The sequence below is a fragment of the Esox lucius genome, chromosome 21 (assembly GCF_011004845.1).
Source record: "Esox lucius isolate fEsoLuc1 chromosome 21, fEsoLuc1.pri, whole genome shotgun sequence".
In the NCBI taxonomy this organism is placed as follows: Eukaryota; Metazoa; Chordata; class Actinopteri; order Esociformes; family Esocidae; genus Esox; species Esox lucius.
The window spans coordinates 26,377,358-26,397,009 of record NC_047589.1 but is presented as its reverse complement, the minus strand read 5'-3'; the positions used below and the strand labels follow the sequence as shown (position 1 = coordinate 26,397,009).

The 19,652-nt window shown below is 47.3% G+C and overlaps 1 protein-coding gene across 12 annotated transcripts in view; it reads right to left on the bottom strand.

The window, feature by feature from the left end:
* tnikb (TRAF2 and NCK interacting kinase b) overlaps window positions 1-19,652 on the bottom strand; it is a 35,616-nt gene that overhangs the window by 10,608 nt on the left and 5,356 nt on the right. Inside the window, exons 3-26 of one of the 12 annotated variants that reach the window (XM_029116194.2) lie at window positions 16,676-16,732; window positions 16,447-16,572; window positions 15,648-15,758; window positions 15,422-15,512; window positions 15,202-15,332; window positions 14,296-14,350; window positions 13,475-13,553; window positions 13,181-13,356; window positions 13,034-13,100; window positions 12,731-12,929; window positions 12,149-12,307; window positions 11,599-11,685; window positions 10,545-10,721; window positions 9,906-10,241; window positions 7,620-7,784; window positions 6,918-7,163; window positions 5,613-5,722; window positions 5,077-5,192; window positions 4,877-4,968; window positions 4,716-4,739; window positions 4,161-4,342; window positions 3,505-3,619; window positions 2,988-3,128; window positions 452-563 (exon numbers count right to left, since the gene is read on the bottom strand). In XM_029116194.2, the coding sequence (XP_028972027.2) occupies window positions 452-563; window positions 2,988-3,128; window positions 3,505-3,619; window positions 4,161-4,342; window positions 4,716-4,739; window positions 4,877-4,968; window positions 5,077-5,192; window positions 5,613-5,722; window positions 6,918-7,163; window positions 7,620-7,784; window positions 9,906-10,241; window positions 10,545-10,721; window positions 11,599-11,685; window positions 12,149-12,307; window positions 12,731-12,929; window positions 13,034-13,100; window positions 13,181-13,356; window positions 13,475-13,553; window positions 14,296-14,350; window positions 15,202-15,332; window positions 15,422-15,512; window positions 15,648-15,758; window positions 16,447-16,572; window positions 16,676-16,732 (3,154 nt within the window). The other 11 variants (XM_029116195.2, XM_029116199.2, XM_029116196.2 and 8 more) reach the window with 11 other exon arrangements.

The window sequence follows — 19,652 nt, the reverse complement described above, 5'->3', positions numbered from 1 at the left end:
TGGTGTTGGGTGGAGTCAGCCAGTCAGCCAGCCTTGTTGCCCTAACAAAGCCTCGTATTGGCTTCTCTGTTGGCTGGTAATTGCGTGGTCCTTCAAATGCGTAGTTGTGGTGCGAGAAATGCGATACGAAGCTGATTATTTTTTTCCGAGATTTGCTTTAGTGCTCACACGCACACGTCTCAATATTCAACTCCCAACCCTGCGGGGAGTGGCTACTTTGAGGCATGGCCGTAAGAGTGAATTCAAATGTTTGATATCGGGAGGGGAGAAACAAAATTGTATGAAAAAAATACAATAAAAGAAACAAAACCAATAAACAAGAATGGTCACAAAATATTGCAGCTGTATCAAAACATTCACGCAAACCTGCTCCTTTTCCGAAGCCACATACTGGCAAGAACAAGCGAGGCAGAAAGAAGGGAAAGAAGGACTGACAAGATGACCAACTCACCCGGGGCAGAGTTTTCATCATCATCTTCAGTTGGTGACGTTCCATAGACTCGTGGATCAACAAAGGGCGTGAAGGAGGAGGACTTGGAGCCACTCCCACTTCCCATGCCATACTGCCAATCAGAGAGAAGGGACTGGCATCAGGGCCACTGAAACCATTTGTGGGTCAGAGTTGTCCCTGAACATGTGACCTGACGGCCAGGGGGCGGAGGGTTTTTCAGCCTCACAGGTCAGCAGTGTGGAGTGGATTAAGCAACAGGAAACCTGGTTGGCCATGCACACACAACATGCAGAGAAGGGAGAAGAGCATGCTGGGAGAAGAGCATGCTGTCAGCAGCGGGTGAAGAGAATGGATGGGAGATACACCGGGGGGCCGTCTCCTGGCTAAAGAGTCTCATAGGGCAGATTCAGAATTTAGGTCTGAGTCAGACCACAGGGAGGTTTTAGGACAGGACGCAGAGAGAGTACAGGGGGACAGAGGCAAGGAAGGTACGGTGCAAGGGGTACTTTTAAGGACCAGCATGTTAAGAGTGTGTGTAGGGACCAGCCTGTTAGGAGTGTGTGTAGGGACAAAGGTTATTATAGTTTTGCATTTTTTATTAGTTATTTTTTTTATTTCGTTTAGAAATAGTGGGTTTGCTAGTTTCGTTTTTATTTTTTGAAAATGCTTAGTTTTAGTTGAGTTTTTATTAGTTTTAGTGTTAGTTTTAGTCTTATTTTGTAATATGGGCTATTTGTCAGGGGCAAGATTCAAAAAGGTCAGAAAAATATTGTGTAATAATAACTCAACAAAAACTATGTTGTTTAGGGGCAAAGTGTCATGATAGGTAAAATTGGAGCAAGGCACAGATTCACAGATGTTTGCACTCAAAACCTGTAATAACCATGAATCATCATACATTTATATGTCTAGCACCAGTTTTGTTATGACCTTTGCCAAGAGCATAAATAGATAGAACTCAAAATGCAAATGATGTTTTTAGCCATCTGATCGCTATTTAGTAGATTTGCTTTAATGTTTTGAAAAAAGTATGAAAGGGATAGTTAAAATAATTCCTTCTTTAATAATGTTACACAGAACTTTATTATATTAAATATGGTTCACGCCTTCACAAAATATACACATTTAACACCCTAGAGGCCTACCAAATTCACACCCCATGGAAATTCCTTTAACGTTAAGGTTACCTCTTACAAAATCCACACGTCGTACCAAAAATCTAACGTTACACATCTTCTAAACAGAATTCACACTCTATACAAATACCACAGCTGTACAATTTTCACACCCTATTCTAAATTTATACAATAGCCTTCTGCCTACTCATCTGGATTGAAGCAGCAAACATTCAGTGTAAAAGTAAAAATGACATAACATTACTTAATATTTGAATCACAGCTTATAGTGTTTTGACATCGACAACCCAAGTGCATTTTACCTCAAACTTGCGACTAGTTAACTTTCTAAAGAAGGCGCAATCGCTTCTCGGGTAGACATTAACACACTGACAAAATTATATTCAGAATTAAAAATATTTTTATACCACTTTTTTAATGTGTGATTGTGTAAAGGTGTTCACGAGACACCAACCTTTCGCGAACTTGCTTCAACGTCGAACACTCGTTCTCATGGAAACGCGGTGTGCACGGAGGGGAGGTGTGTGTGTGTGTGTGTATGTATGTGAGTGAGTGACAGAGAGACGGAGGGAGAGCAGGGAAAGGAAACACAGCTGAGCGAATACTCTGCATGTTTTAAATATCGTTAAAAAAGGAAAGACATTGACAAAGACGAAAACTAAGAACATTTACTCTATAATTATATTTTATTATAGTTAGTTTTGTCAACAACACATTACAGTTTTAGTTAGTTATCGTTTTTTTTCTAATGCCTCGTTTTTATTTTTTATTTCGGTTAACGACAATGTTTTTTCCCACCTAGTTTACGTTTTTTTCGTTCGTTTTCGTTAATGATTATAACCTTGGTGGGGACCAGCCTGTTAGGAGTGTGTGTAGGGACCAGCCTGTTAGGAGTGTGTGTAGGGACTAGCCTGTTAGGAGTGTGTGTAGGGACTAGCCTGTTAGGAGTGTGTGTAGGGACTAGCCTGTTAGGAGTGTGTGTAGGGACTAGCCTGTTAGGAGTGTGTGTAGGGACTAGCCTGTTAGGAGTGTGTGTAGGGACTAGCCTGTTAGGAGTGTGTGTAGGGACTAGCCTGTTAGGAGTGTGTGTAGGGACTAGCCTGTTAGGAGTGTGTGTAGGGACTAGCCTGTTAGGAGTGTGTGTAGGGACTAGCCTGTTAGGAGTGTGTGTAGGGACTAGCCTGTTAGGAGTGTGTGTAGGGACTAGCCTGTTAGGAGTGTGTGTAGGGACTAGCCTGTTAGGAGTGTGTGTAGGGACTAGCCTGTTAGGAGTGTGTGTAGGGACTAGCCTGTTAGGAGTGTGTGTAGGGACTAGCCTGTTAGGAGTGTGTGTAGGGACTTAGCATGTGATTGTAATGTGAAAGAAGGTAAAATAGGGTTTAGGGGGCTAGTTAACCTACTTCAGGGTGGCTGCGCCCAGAGCCATCACCAGGGGAGACCAGGGGGGAGGGGCTTTGCTGCACCAGATCGGGCAGATTAGCATTGTAGCAGAAACCGTTGCCCTCAGCGAGCGTGGAGCTCCGCCTCCTGTCCCCATATGTCTGGAACAAAGAGAGAGTGAGGGGCCACTCTAGACGCTGATCTCAGGTCAGTTGTATTTCCTTGCAGGATTTTGGGGGGGGGGGTAAACTGACTGTAAATTTGGTCTACGGTAGGACTGGGGTTTATGGGGTTTATGACTGGGAATCTGATGTCAGATCTGTGCTAAAGGGGCAAGGCCTGCCCTTGATGTGGAAGATGGGAAACCCCAGAGGAGTGAAGAAGAAGAGTAATGTGCTAGTGACTATGCAGACAGACAGACGCACGCACACACACACACAGGTGCACACACGCGCACACGCACACACACACACATTAACTGCATGCCTGGATGCAGGGTATATAGCGCTGTCCAAGTGAGGGTCAGATGTGACTGACCTCTCTCATCATCAGGGTGCTGTCTTGGGAACTGTTGCCATAGGAATCGTCGTGGGAATCATTATGGCCTCCTATCACGCCATAAGCATCCCCACCGCTCTGCCCCGCAGCCGGCCTGACACACACACACACACACACACACACACACACACACACACACACACACACACACACACACACACAGACACACAGACACACACAGACACACACAGACACACACACACAGACACACAGACACACACACACAGACACACAGACACACAGACACACAGACACACACACAGACACACAGACACACACACACACACACACACACACACAGACACACACACAGACACACAGACACACAGACACACACACACACACACACACACACACACACAGACACACACAGACACACACAGACACACACAGACACACACAGACGCAGACACACACAGACGCAGACACACACAGACACAGACACACACAGACACAGACACACACAGACACACACACACACAATCCCTACATTTGTAAAGAAATCCATGTATTCTGAAGGACGAATTATGTACATTTAAAACAATACATGGCAGCCCCATGTCTCTTATTCAGACTATTCGGCATAGCGATTCAAACGACGCCAAATTATATATCTCACAAACAGATGCGCTCACATGATCCGTGGGATGTCGCTGACCGCTACGGAGCCGTCGTTGCTCCTCCCCTCCCCACCCTCATCCTCGTCACTCTGTGACTCGTCACTGGATGAAGAGTAGTCCGTCACCTTGGCAGGTGGCCGGTTAAGCTCCTCCCCCTGACGTAGATCCCGCAGCTCCTTGGCCAGAGCGGTCAGGTCCTGGAGGTCAGGAGAGATGTACAAAAGGTCAGCGGTCACCGGCGTGTGAAGCGACATTTGCTTGGATTCAAGGGTATTATTTTAGTGGGACAATATCTTTAACGTGTTAGTGAACACTGAACAAAAATAAAGGGTTCAGAGGTCAGTGGTTTGGGTTCATCGGTCTACGGTAATAGACATTTTACCCAACCTAGACAGGGCAAGCGTGTGAGAGAACAGGAAAAGAAATGGACAGACAAAACAGACAGTCGGCGACACGGAAAGAAATTGTGTGTGTGTGTGTGAAAAACCACACGGGTGACTGAGTGAAAGAGCCTAGGGAGTGAACGGATGACGGAGAGGAAGACGGATGAAGTGGAGGAAGGACACTAACCTCATCCACAGCTCTCTTATAGCTCTAGAGAGGATGGACACGCAGACACGGGACAGTAAACAGGGACGTGGGAGGAGAAGACAGGAGAAAATATGACAGAGGAGTGACTCGTGTATTGGTTAGTTCAGAGACGAGAGGGGCGTGCGTGCGCGTGAACTCACAGCAGGCCTGCTGGGCCGCGTCAGGGTCACGTCTCTGTTGTCGTCTTTGGTTTCCTGGGCCGGCCCCGCAGACCCCTCCACCTTACTGACTCCTGTCAACCAATCACACATCTGCTCATCGAGTAGCCAACCAATCAAATATTTTTCCATGTTGGTTAATCCAATTGGAAACCGCGAGCGTGCCGTGTTCGTGTGTGCACCTCGCTCGTTGCTGCCCCCCTGGGAGGAAGGGGTAGATGAGCTGGAAGAACTGCCACTGCTCATCCTCTTCAGGGGAGTTTCCATGGAGACATCAGTCCTCCGCAGGTCCGGGTTACTACGGCAACACAGGCAAAAACACAACATCAACCGTCTGATTCACAAGTGGGACGTGGTGCTTGAGTCTGTGCGTAGTTAGGGGAGGCACTCTGTCTGTGCGTAGTTAGGGGAGGCACTCTGTCTGTGCGTAGTTAGGGGAGGCACTCTGTCTGTGCGTAGTTAGGGGAGGCACTCTGTCTGTGCGTAGTTAGGGGAGGCACTCTGTCTGTGCGTAGTTAGGGGAGGCACTCTGTCTGTGCGTAGTTAGGGGAGGCACTCTGTCTGTGCGTAGTTAGGGGAGGCACTCTGTCTGTGCGTAGTTAGGGGAGGCACTCTGTCTGTGCGTAGTTAGGGGAGGCACTCTGTCTGTGCGTAGTTAGGGGAGGCACTCTGTCTGTGTGTAGTTAGGGGAGGCACTCCGTATGCTCAACACATCTACCTGGCTCGTATCAGGTGTGCCCCAGCTCTGGGAGCGAGGCCTCCTAGACCATTCCCAGGAGAGTTCTTCCGGACCAGGGCTGGAGAGATAGACGTGGTCCTCTGGGGCACCTACACAAATGCAGGAGCGTAAGGAACCGTACGCCGTGTTCTCAATCTGAAAACTGAGTTTGGGACTCCAAATTGGGTGTTGGTAAACAGGCTCAAAATCAGATTTGTAACAGATTTATCTCCCCATATTCCTAAAATAAAGTATGTCCAGTAAACATATAAACTAAACCTTTCTTTTCATAGTAGTTTAGGTTTACCTGGCATGTGTTCAAAACATAGGGAAAAATATGTGTGGTTCCAAGAAACCTGAGAAGTAAATTATAGTACGGTAGATCAGAGTATAAAACATTTCACCAGCCTGCAAAGGCACACTGCAAACTGCAACCTATTTTCCAGTCAGAAAGCAATATCCAACACGCCCGTCATATTTTGCAACCAAGCGCTTCCGCCGTGCCCCAGGAAATGACACTAATCAGAAAATACACCCGGTCATTACAACAGGTTAAATATTGTTGTTGTGACAAAGTTCATGAGTTCCTTGTAGACAAAGCCAAATATACAGTTTGTCCAAACGTTTGTGCAAATGGTTTGGCCTAACAGAGGACTGGAGAATGTTTGGGCTCTTTTAGGGTTGGAGCCCATCTATTGGCTATGAGTCTCTATATTCTAGATGTAAGGTGGTGACATTTTCTTAAATATAGAACATATAATTTACCGTCTAACTCGCTCATTTCCTGCAAAATGCAGTCAACCAAGAAATCAGTCAGATCAGCGCATACGAGGAAACCCTCATGCAACAGACAACCTGTCAGATTTTGCAATCAACCTGCCTGAGGGAGTTACTAGAGCCCAATGAGACGTGGAAATCCTTGCTTATGATGCCAACCACACCCTGGGCGATGCTTAGCCAGTTTAAATCACTGCATGGAGCTCCCAGGCAGATATCAGCCAGCTGTACAGTCAAGGCTCAGACCTAGCTTGTGGTGGACATCTGCGACAGAGCCACGCCACCTGGAAGCCTTTAACAGACTTTTTACTATATTAATTTAAAAATATGTTTTTCTATTGCCTTGGATGGAATTGAAATATATTTTATTAAATGTCTTAGGTTTCAAGATAACATTTTTTGGGGGGATCGCAATGTACACTCCTTCTGTAGAATCACCCACATAAATATCTGAGTTTAGGAAACATACAATTCACAAAGGGTCAGAGATGTTGCATTCAGGAAACAGACAGACATTGTCATGCAGACCTTGGGAGGCAGGTCCAGGTCTGTTCGTAGCCAGGAGCTGCGGTCCAATTTGTCAGGTGGGGGAACAAGGCGAGGGTGAGGTGGCGGAGGAGGAGTGTCTGAGGTGGGGTCAGAGTTCTGGCGAGGCATAGGGGGACGACCGGGGGAGGGGGACGGGGAGGGGGACAGGCCAGTGACCCCTGCAGGGTCATGTAGAGACTGGGAACCAGACAGCCCGTGGGACTTCACCTGCACCAGGTGGGCCATCTGAAAGGACCAGACGAGGAGAAATACAGCAGCACCCCACAAGGATCCAAACCAGGCCAGGACCAATACCATACAGCAGGATCAGAGGGTGAGGATTACAGCAGGATCAGACCAGGACCAATACCATACCAAGAAGATCACAGCAGGACCAGAGGTTGAGGATTACAGCAGGACCAGACCAGGACCAATACCATACCAAGAAGATCACAGCAGGACCAGAGGTTGAGGATTACAGCAAGACCAGACCAGGACCGGAGGATGGGGATTTCAGCAGGACCAGACCAGGACCAGAAAAGGAGAGGGGGAGGTGAGGAGATAGGGAGGGTGTGGGGAAGGTGGGGAGGAGATGTGGAGATGCTCTGGGTGAGAAACAAACATCAAAAAACACGAACGTGCCGATACATAAATTATACACGTGCACACACACACACACACTTCCTCTCTCCTCACACACACCTGTGGTTCTACAGAGTGGTGTGTGGGTGGTGTTCTGGATTGCTCTATGCCCCCACTGCTGAAGGGCTCGGAGCGAGGCGGCAGGGACGGGTCGGAGATACGGTTTGACCCTTTATGGTGCAGCGCCGGAGAACACTGTCTGTTGAGCTTGGAACGCTCCTCCACCTGACACACACATCCACACACACACACACAGACACAGACACAGACACAGACACAGACACAGACACAGACACACACAGACACACACACACAGACACACAGACACACACACACAGACACACACACACAGACACACACACACAGACACACACACACAGACACACACACACACAGACACACACACACACAGACACACACACACAGACACACACACACAGACACACACTTTAATTGGCAGTGAGTGACCGATTTGTCCGCGTACGTGTGCGCGCCTCTCATGTTACGTGTTAAAACACCCCTCGGGGCAGTTGCCATGGAGAAGCCATATTTAGATGAGAACATGTGGCGCGACTGTCATTCCACCAAACACGTTTTAAGGCACAAAAATGTTCTGTCAGTCAGAGTTTCTATTGGAGAGCGATAAAGGACCAACAGAAACAGAAACAAACGTGGATAAAACGTGTTGCAACCAAAATGTTTTTGTTTACTGGACTGAACACATCCCAGTCTACTGTGTGCCTGTCTGTGTGTGCCTGTCTGTGTGTGTCTGTGTGTGTGTGCCTGTCTGTGTGTGTCTGTGTGTGTGTGTGTCTGTGTGTGTCTGTGTGTGTGTGTGTCTGTCTGTGTCTGTCTGTGTGTGTCTGTGTAAATGCCTGTATGTGCACCTGTGTGTGACAAGAGGGAGGTGGATTGTGTGGGCTGAGACAGATTTAGCAACGTCTGGCCTACATCAAGCTCACAGTGGCCACTGGGGGGCTTGCCTATGTGGCTATGAGCATATGGCCTGGTTTGAGGAAAAATCAGGAACTGTATGTCCCTGAGAGGAACACGGAGCTTGACTATAAACCAGATGGTAACAGTCAGTTTAAGGAAATTAGTACCAGGGAGACCGCTCAGTCCAGATTTAGAGTACTACAAAGGAATTGTTTTTAGTCAAGAAAGATTTCTGTGTTTGAGTGGTCATATAGGTGTTGTTAAATGATATGAATCTGAGCAGACTGCTGATAGGTCAGCTGAAACGACTCCTTTAAACCACTGATTGGCCACCTCCTCCTTTTCAAGAGTATGACACCATACTTTATGTTAATGATGGCTCCCATCACTAAGACCTCTACAGAACATAGAGGTGACATTTAAACAAACCTTACCCTAAAACACTGTTAAAGGGAAGTGTTGCGTTTGAAAATAATTTTTACGTCATCTATAGAAATAAAAGACTTGCGACAGGAGCAATATATTGCTTTGGAAAACCCATCACTCACAGCATCATAGGTCCGGTTGTATCCTCTAGAGCTAGTGTGAAGTGCAGTCGCACTAATAATGATTCACCGTGTAAAAGGTTATGCTTGTTCATGACAGCCATGTATTGTTCACCACAAACAAGGCTTATATCACACTATTTGGTTCGGGATTTAACTGGAAAATATCCCAGCCGGCCTCACGCTTGTTACAAATAAGACAACAACTTAGTGAGCGCCTCAGGTTGACGTGTAGCAATCGCTTCACTAACACTGGCACTTCAACCCTTTCAAACACATTTGTTCAATATGAATGCACCAGTTCTATAGCATTCTGGCTGAAGAAGTAGAGGCTAATAACACATTGACCTTTAGAGGCGAGATTTTCACTGGACAGTAACTTTAAGGAAGGGGTTAATGAAATAGCTACAATCCGGAAAAGTCTGTTAGTCTCTGAGAGTACAAGTCTGCAATATATAAGACACCAGACACCATTTCAGAACGTAGACAGGAAATAAAGTTGTTCTAGGACAGGACAGGACAGCAACCTTCTAGAATTCTCCAGACACCATTTTAAAAACCCTCTAGACACCATTCCAGAACCATCATCATTCCAGACGTATTCAGCCATAATTCTAGAACTCTCCAGCCACCATTCTAAAACAGAACATCCCAAGCAGTATTATTTCAGCAAGCTGTACCCTGGTGCAAAGGAAGAGAAAACCGTTAATAAATAAAGAACAGTGCCATTCAGAAGAAAAGAGGGATTGAAAAGAGGGAGAGAGATACCCCCAGACACACGAGGCAAGGGTTAATGCTTGTCCACCTTTGGAGAGACAGAGGAAGTTTCTAAGAGACACAGGAAGTGGGTGTCTCCCTGACTGACCCGTGGACCTGGACTCCTTCCCCTTGACTCCTGAACTTCTCCCTCAGGGCTCCTCCTTCTGGGCTCAGGGTGACGCATGATTGGATAAGAGGAGTCAGGGATGGGATCAGGTGGGCAGGACACACGAATACATGGAACATTCTTATTTTTGAAGTCGGACTGGACGAACATTTCCCTGGGCTGACTTGATTGGGCAGGGTAGGAAGGGGGGCGGGAGCGGGGGGCGTACTCAGGGTTTGATAGGAGGTGTGACAGGCTGTCATCTCGAGGCTGGTTGAAGGAGTGGGACTTCTTGGGAGGAATACGAGGGGAGTTACTTTGGGCTCGACGCATCACCTGAGAGCATTCCAAAGGTCACACAGATCACACATACATATATACACACACACACACATAAGACACACACGTTACCACGGCAGAAGCTGGAGAAAATATTAAGAGTGGAAATAAAAATCGGCAGTCTGGGGGTAAAGACAGACGCACGTTTATACATCTCACAGTCCAGACAGAGCAATGCTTCAAGGCTCCAACTTCTAAAATCTAAATCCAGCCTTGGGAAAAGAGATAGAGGTCGCTTTAAGAAAGGGTGTCAAAGCCCTGCTGGTGTAACTAAACTCCCCGGGGGTGTGTGAGCCGTACCTCCTTGGCCCAGGCCGGCTTGTCATTACTGGGGGCTGTGTCTTTGTAGTGGTACAGCTGTTTCTTGTCCTGCGGTCGGGGCTGCTGGAGGGACACAAGGTAGGCCCGCTCCTGCTGCAACTGTCTTTGGAGACGATCAGCCTGCCGCTGCTCCTCAATCTGCTTTCGCTTGTACTCCTGTAGGCCGATGCATACCGACATAGACAGACACAGACCGACGTAGACAGACAGACAGACGCATACACAGACAGACCCAGCCACAGACCGAAGTAGACAGACAGACACAGAAAGACGCAGACAGACAGACAGATGCAGACAGACACAGAAAGACGCAGACAGACAGACAGATGCAGACAGACACAGAAAGACGCAGACAGACAGACAGATGCAGACAGACACAGATAGACGTAGACAGACAGACAGACCCAGCCACAGACCGATGTAGACAGACAGACAGAGACAGACACACAGACCGACGTAGACACAGACCGACGTAGACACAGACCGACGTAGACACAGACCGACGTAGACAGACAGACATGCACAGACACAGACCGACATAGACAGACACAGACAGACCCAGACCGATGTAGACAGACAGACCCAGACCGACGTAGAGAGACACACCCAGACCGACGTAGACAGACCGATGCAGACACAGACAGACCCAGACACAGATCGACGTAAACAGATGTAGACACAGACAGACGCAGGCAGACAGACAGGCGCAGGCAGACAGACAGGCGCAGGCAGACAGACAGGCGCAGGCAGACAGACAGGCGCAGGCAGACAGACAGGCGCAGACAGTCAGACACAGAGTGACAGACACAGAGTGACAGACACAGAGTGACAGACACAGAGTGACAGACACAGAGTGACAGACACAGAGTGACAGACACAGACGGAGAGAGATGTTTTACAAAATAAATAAACCCAACAACACAAAGTAGATGTTTGTGTGCCAGGAGTGATGAGGTGGTTGTTGAGGAGGACCACTGAGGCGTTGTGTAGGAGCAGGAGGACAGGGGGGGGCAGAGATAGGCTGGGAGGTTACCATCAGTAAAGCCTGCTCCTGGAGGAGTTGTTGCTGTAGAATCTCCAGCTGTCTTTGCTCCTCCTCCAGCTGCCTACGGATATACTCCTACCCAATCACAGGCCAGACAGCAAGTGGATTAGCCATTCAGAGCGCAGAGCAGCCAGGTGAGTCACGAAAGCAGTCGAAGGACAGTCAGGAAGAAAATTATGGTAATAGGAGGAGGGAGGGAGGGAGTGCGAGAGAGAGAAAAAAGGGAGAGGTTATTGAAGGACAGATTAAGAAGATTTATTAAAAAAAGATAAAAGAACCAAATTAAGGATTAGGCCCGAATAGAAGAGACGTGGTGAGAGAAAGAGATGAAGGGATGAAGGAGAAAAGAGATCAGTGATTAGCAGATTCAGTTCGAAGAAAGAAAAAAAGTAATTAACAAGAAAAGCCCTGGTACTTCCTGGTAGTTAATAAAGTCTGTAAGCTGTTTTAGATTAGTGGGTGTTAAAGCAGTGTAAACATGTAAGACAGGGGGACAAGATCGGGGGTGGTGTTGGGGGGCGGGGCACCTCAGTGTTACCTGTGTGTGTACCTGTTCTCTCTCGGCGTGTCGCCGCTCCTCATCCCTCCGCTCCTCATCCCTCCGCTCCTCATCCCTCCGCAGCTGCTCCATCTCTTCGTAGCGCCTCCTCTGTTCCCTCTCCTGCTGTTTTCGGATCTCACGCTCTCTACGCTGTTGCTGTTGGAGAGTGAGAGAGACAGAAAGAGGGAGGAACGGACAGAGAAAGATAACAGAGGGAGAGAGAGATGATTGTCATGTTTTCTTTTTAACACAGCTCACGGACCACAGTTGGTACAAGAGATGTCACGGACCACAGCTGGTACCAGAGATGTCACGGACCACAGCTGGTACCAGAGATGTCACGGACCACAGCTGGTACCAGAGATGTCACGGACCACAGCTGGTACCAGAGATGTCACGGACCACAGCTGGTACCAGAGATGTCACGGACCACAGCTGGTACCAGAGATGTCACGGACCACAGCTGGTACCAGAGATGTCACGGACCACAGCTGGTACCAGAGATGTCACAGACCACAGCTGTGTTGTGCAAAAAATGCTTCAGGTGGGCATGACAGACTGAAGACAAGGCAGCCTCACCTCCTCCAGTCTCCTTCTCTGTTCTTTCTGTTCCTCAATACGTTTCTGTCGCTCTGCCAACAGGAGGCGCTTGTGTTCCTCGTTCTGCTGTTGCTCCAACTGCTGCCTCCTCAGAGCCTCAGACCGCTCCTTATTGGCCAGCTGCAACCTCAGGAAGTCCCGCCTCAATGTTGACTCCCCAGGGATGTTAATAATGGAGCTGGACGAGGGCCACAGCGTAAATCCAATGCAAACATTGATGCATGTATGCAGTAGCACAGAAAAACAACAACTCAAAAACACACACACACACACACACAGTACCTTGGTTCCCCCACATCCCGTTCTTCCTCCTCTTCCTCACTGCCACTGTACTCATACTCTGTCTCATCTGTAACACACACACACAGTCAGAGACATGCACACACACATCCACCAGTTTAAGACAGGATCACTGTTCATCTGTCTCACCCCTCTCTCCCCGCTTCTTCTTGGTCCTGTCGATGTGGTCCTTCAGCTGGATGCGGACCTGTCGTTCGTTGGGCAGCTCTCTGATAAAGGGGTGTTTCAACAGCTGCTCTGTGCTCGGTCTCTGACCGTGACTCTTCACCAAGCAGCTCTCAATGAACGACTGGAACTTCTTAGACCTGAGTACCCACCGTGATAGAGTGTGAGTGGGTGAAAGAGCACCCACAGGGTCAACACTGTGATAGAGTGTGAGTGGGTGAAAGTGCAGTTGTGTGTGTGTTTGTGTTTGTAACTCACCACTTTTTCGACTTGAGTCTGGGGGCGGGGTTTCTGGGGATGAGGAAGAGGGCTCTCATTGGATGCATGTCACACAGCGCTGCAGACAGGCAGGGAGAGGAATGGTGAACACCAGAGCCTTGACATTCACTCATCACTGTGACTGTATCCATGTGTAACAAACACTCATCACTGTGACGGTATCCATGTGTAACAAACACTCATCACTGTGACGGTATCCATGTGTAACAAACACTCATCACTGTGACGGTATCCATGTGTAACAAACACTCATCACTGTGACTGTATCCATGTGTAACTAACACTCATCACTGTGACTGTATCCATGTGTAACTAACACTCATCACTGTGACTGTATCCATGTGTAACAAACACTCATCACTGTGACTGTATCCATGTGTAACAAACACTCAGAGTGATTGTATTCATGTGTAACTAACACTCATCAGTGTGATTGTATTCATGTGTAACTAACACTCCTCAGTGTGATTGTATACATGTGTAACTAACACTCCTCAGTGTGATTGTATTCATGTGTAACTAACACTCATCAGTGTGATTGTATACATGTGTAACTAGCACTCATTCCATGTGTAACTAAGTGTTGCCTTGTGATTGTTGCCTTCAGACAGGTCATCATCACCATAATTGAGAATTAGTTCTCAAATCGGCTTACCTGGTTAAACAGAAGTGAAACAACCTGTATTCTGACGCCCTGATGACAATACGCTACAACTCCAACCAATCACACAACATCTCATAGTGTCTAATGCAGCTCTATATACTGTTGTGCCAGTTTATATTGTGGTAGCCAAACTTACGTGGTGCTCCTTCTGCCATCTCTATAGCCGTAATACCCAGAGACCACAGGTCACTCTGACAAACAGAGAGAGAGAGAGAGAGAAAGAGAGAGAAAGAGAGAGAGGACTGAAACGCTGGACATGAGGCCAAATGGACAAATATCTATCATATCAAGCAGCCTCACTTCAGAGGGGACAAACCAATTCAGTTCATTCTGTCAGTTTAATCTTTCTGATAAGCCCTTCCCAGCTAACTAGATTATAAGCTATTCAAATGGCAGAATGGTGCCGGTTAACACTTTTAGAAGTAATTTCATTCCGATAGACGAGGGTCAAATAACTCAGCATCGCGGTATTGGTTACCGGCTGGACGCGCACCGTTTGTGACATGCCAATCAGCTAACCTGAAACGACAAGCCGGCGTGTGTTACCAGGGCAACACGCCCGAGCAGCTTCCCATTGACTGTCACTTCTCACTGGGACAGCAGACACTCTTCACAGGGAGTCCATATCGCATGTCACTGGCGCCGGTTAAAGTGGCAATTTGTTCCATCCCACTTGATTATATTCAAGTGGGGATAGCAGCCTACACGTGGGCCGGTGGCGGCGCAGTGTGTCGTCTCTCGCTTGCCAAGCAGTCCCGCGGTAAGGCGAGTAGCTAAACAGCGAAGCCCATCGAACATTCATTACAACTTGGCCAGCGTGACGGCTAAAGAAAACGTCCCGCCTTAAGTGAGTTCCCGCTGAAAACGGTAAATAAACCTTTGGCAGACACGTTCAGGTTGGGACGGAGTGAACGGAGTGAATGCAATGCACTAGTTGGTCCGCATCTGTAGGCAGGTGTTTGTCCCTCCATAGCCTCACCCTGAACGCCGGGAATCAGGGAAAACAAGCCCTCAGGCACGGCCCAAAACCCTGCGCAGGTACCTTGAAGTCGTAGGTGGCCTCTGGGTTTTCGTCGCAGGCGATTACTTCAGGAGCCATCCAATATGGTGTCCCTATGAATGTGTTCCTTCTCCCCACAGTACGGTCCAATTGGGCACTCACGCCAAAGTCCACTGGAACAAACACACACACACACAAAGTCCAACATGTTGCTCTGTCTGACTGTCTGAAGGCTGTCTGATGTTCTGTTCATCTAGCTCACCCAGTTTGACCTCTGCATTCTCAGTCAGCAGGACGTTCTGACCCTTTATGTCTCTGTGGATGACCTTGTGTTGGTGAAGGTGGGTCAGACCCTAGAGAGACCGGGCGGGTAAGAAAAAAAAGAGGGACCGAGAGAAATTAAGAGAAAAGTTGGTTATTAGAAAGCGTGGTTGACTGGATTATGTGGGGAAAGAGACAAAAAAAAAGAGAGGAAGAGAAGGTGTTACCCTGAGGATCTCTCTACAGATGTAGGCCGTCCACTCCTCCTTCAGAGAGTTCCCCTTGGTGTTTTTAATGAGATCTGTTACTGAGCCAGCCCCACAGAACTCCATCACCAACTACACACACAGAAACAGAGAGCATTAACACTCTGCAGTACCTCACAAACCTTCTGGAAGAACACGAGCTACCTGCTCGGTAATTTAAGGAAGTAACTTACTACATTAGATTTTTCACAATTTCTTAAGTTACATAATACATGAATTGGTATATGCACACATTCTTTGTCCAGTAGCACACGCATCCTTGTTGACGTTACTGCTCGGCCAGCTCGGGCATTGTGAGCGATACCAACATGGTCCACATGACCGTGAACCACAGCACATTGAAGCGTGTGATTGGTCGAGTTACGTAAGGAATCAAGGGGATTGGATGTGCAAAAACACCCATTAGGATTCCCACGGAGCAGACAGACGTGGGATGGGCAATGTGCTTCCAACGATACTGTTTTCATCCAGTAGGTCTGCTCCCATTACTATTTCAAAATAGCTGTATTTTGACAGCATGTACAAAATTGTGTCCTTACTTTACCCTGGTTGCTTAGCAATTTAGCCTGAACTAGCAGGGTTGAGAGCTATTTCTGACTACATACAGTTTTTCCTCTTTCTTCAGTAGTTTCATAAGAGTGCTACTTTTACCTGCATAACTTAAAATCCCAGGAACAGTTGCGTTTTTTTTTTTATTCAAGCACACACTCTCAGCCTCCTTGCCAAGCTGTGACTTACACAGACTTTTGGATATACATACCCACAGCTGGTCGTCAACGCCCGGGGGGTTCTTCTTGACGAAGGCGCCGTAGTAGGTAGCGATGTTACGATGGTGGCTGTACTTCTTCAACATGTTGATCTCGGCTTTAATCTCCTCCTCCTCATCCTAAACCACACACACAGACCTGTTTGAGGAATCCCTCATCTGGTGTGTGTGTGTGTGTCTGTGTGTGTGTGTGTGTGTGCGCGTGCGTGCGTGCGTGACTTACGCCAGTAACATCCATAACTTTGATGGCGGCAAGCTGGCCTGTTTTGACATGGCGACCCTGAAGAACATGAACGAGAGAGAGAGATAGAGAGAGAGAAAGAGAGAAAGCGAGAGAGTGTGTGAAGAAGAGAGTGGCAGGGAAAACGAGGGAGATGAATATCTCACATCAAGCTGATATCCGTTCTGTTATCTGTGTGTTTTCTAGTCCCAAAGCTACAGCCTGTCACCCAGCTCCCAGCGGGGCTATGATGAAGACAGCAGGCCTGAACACTGAGGACCGCTGCTGAAGCTAACTGAGAAGATCATGTATCCCCTGTGCTGCCCCGCCCCACAGAAATAAATAATACAAACACTGAGCTGGACTTCATTGTACAATATATTGGGTTAAAAACGTGTCCCCCTGCTCTCCAGACCTCACTGAGGTTTGCAGGGGATATTGTCCGCCCTGTCACACTCATAACCACACGTTCACCGGCATGTATCCTAGGCTACCCTGAACCGGTTTTAAACGTTCCTGGGATTTTTGTTCGTAAGCGAGCTCCTAACCGTGGGAGCGAGACGTCTCTGGCCCCGGATTAACCCTTCGTTTGTCAACTCGTCAATCGTCCCCGTGGCAACCACCCAGACTAAAACGTCTTCAGACATCCCTGGTAGGGCGAAACATTTAAGGTTAAGGGCTTTGTGTGGCGCTGTAGACATAGTTCTGCGCTGCCCACAGGCCATGCTAGATGCTGGCAAAACTGAAGCAAGGAATTGAGGCACCTGAAGCAAGGAATTAGTTAACACAGGAGTGTCGTAATTTCTGGTAGATGCAACAACCGGTGGGCCGCCATTTTAACAAACCGCCTTGGATCGGAAACAATCTGTACAGCAGAGACGCTTCGCCAGAAGAAGCAGTGCTTGCCATAGAACGAGGCTTGAGTCAGCATGTGTTTGTTTGTCTTTGCAGAACGGAAGAATTCACACATCATAGTTATAAAACACACAAATGATCACAATGACACTTCCTCATGGTAGCCTAGCAACAGGCCTGGCGGTTTGTTTGAGGGGGGAGGTGTGTGTGTGTGTGTGTGTGTGTGTGAATTTGTGTGTTTTTTACAATGTGGTCCAGACAGGCAGACATGAACCAGTGTAACAGAATTCAAGTGCACACGTTTATTCTTTCTCGGTATTGCATCAGACTGCATTTGACAGGCAGAGCAGCTCAACCTCAGTCAGACTCTTCTGTTCTCTTCTATCCCTCTTTGTCCCCTTCCACATATTCAGATGTGCTGACAAAGACGTGGACTGACAGACGGAGATGGACCGAGACAAGCCCAGACCGAACCAGGCCCGAGAACAAGACAGACCGAGGCAAATCAAGACAGAGAGAAGACGAGACAGACAGAGAAAGACAGAGAAAATGAGAAGCCAGAGACAGACAGAGAAAGACAGAGACAATGAGAAGCCAGAGACAGACAGAGAAAGACAGAGACAATGAGAAGCCAGAGACAGACAGAGAAAGACAGAGACAATGAGAAGCCAGAGACAATGAGAAGCCAGAGACAGACAGAGAAAATGAGAAGACAGAGACAAACAGCAACAGACTGAGACTGACATACATTATGCACGTATTATTTAGTATAACCACATACAAGATAAATATTTTTGTTGTTAAATTACATTTATTAACTGAAGATGAGATGGTTATGACTATTGCTTTATGACAATTATTCTATATTTTTTATATTACTACTGAAGTGAGTATTTTGTCGTCCTCATTGCATTCTACTGTATTTACTGAAAAGGTGCACACATATACTGTGTGAAGGTGACTAGCCTAAATGCTTTGAGGCACAGAGATACTATCCCATAAAACACCAGTGCAGCTAGGGGACATACACACTCACACACACACACACACACACATACTTAAATGGAAGGCCAGATATGTGGAAACCATATCACTGACAGGAAGTCAACAAGACAAGACCAGGTGTCATTTCCTGTGAAGCTTGCAGTTTATCGTTCTGTTGAAGCAGATAAGATGGCAAATCCACATCCTGATTTAACAATAGCTATAGAAAAATATTGAACCTTGAATGCTGATTGGGTGATGTTATTTTCTACGCCAAAGATAGTTATCCAACAGTTGTTATTAGTGCTGGTAACTGGTATATAATTGCAATATTTTACCTCCATGTTGTTCCATGCATCAGACCCACCCAGCTGCTGTAGTGGCCTGTATTACGGCCATGAAGTACAACCCTTACGCCTTGTTTTGTTTTTACGTAACACAGATAAAGCAATACTTGAATGAATATGTATAGAAATACATTTTATTAGAACATAATGGAAGTGGCTGTAAATTGGTGCGGATCTGAATCGACATAGATCCAAATGGATGTGTGCAGGTTGCATACGGTAGGTGTGTCAGTGTCGGAGTGTTAGTTGGGACAGCGCCAGGCTGTTTTAGGCTTGGGGTTCGTGTTATATTGAGGCTTGGTTCAGAATTAGTCAGGTTTAGGAGTTAACTTTAGGTTTAAATTCCAGATTAGGTTTAGGGTTTCAGAGTAAAATGTAGGTAGAATAGGGTTTTTAGTGGGAATACTTGGCAAAGCGGGTGGATTGACTTCCTGCCTGTTGGGCCCTGTCCAGGGCCTCCCCCAGATAGGGCCACAGGAACCCCGTCTCAGCCCGAAGGTTTTTACGCTCCTATATTATTGTGCTGGGGGAGTAGGGTTAGTTCTCCTTCCCCACTGTAAATCCTTGTTAATCAAAGTAATGTACTCTCTAAATTGTCCTCATCTCCTGCTCCTTTTAAACTTAGGAGGACATGAGGTTTCGGACCACACCTCAGGAGTTCCAGGCTCGAAAAACACATAGCTGTCTTGGTACAAAGTCCTCCTGGTTGTGTTGCAGATCAAGACAATACCTGACGATTACAGCTGCCACTACGCTGACCACCCCCCCCCACCCCCCTGGGTTGTTCCTGTCAA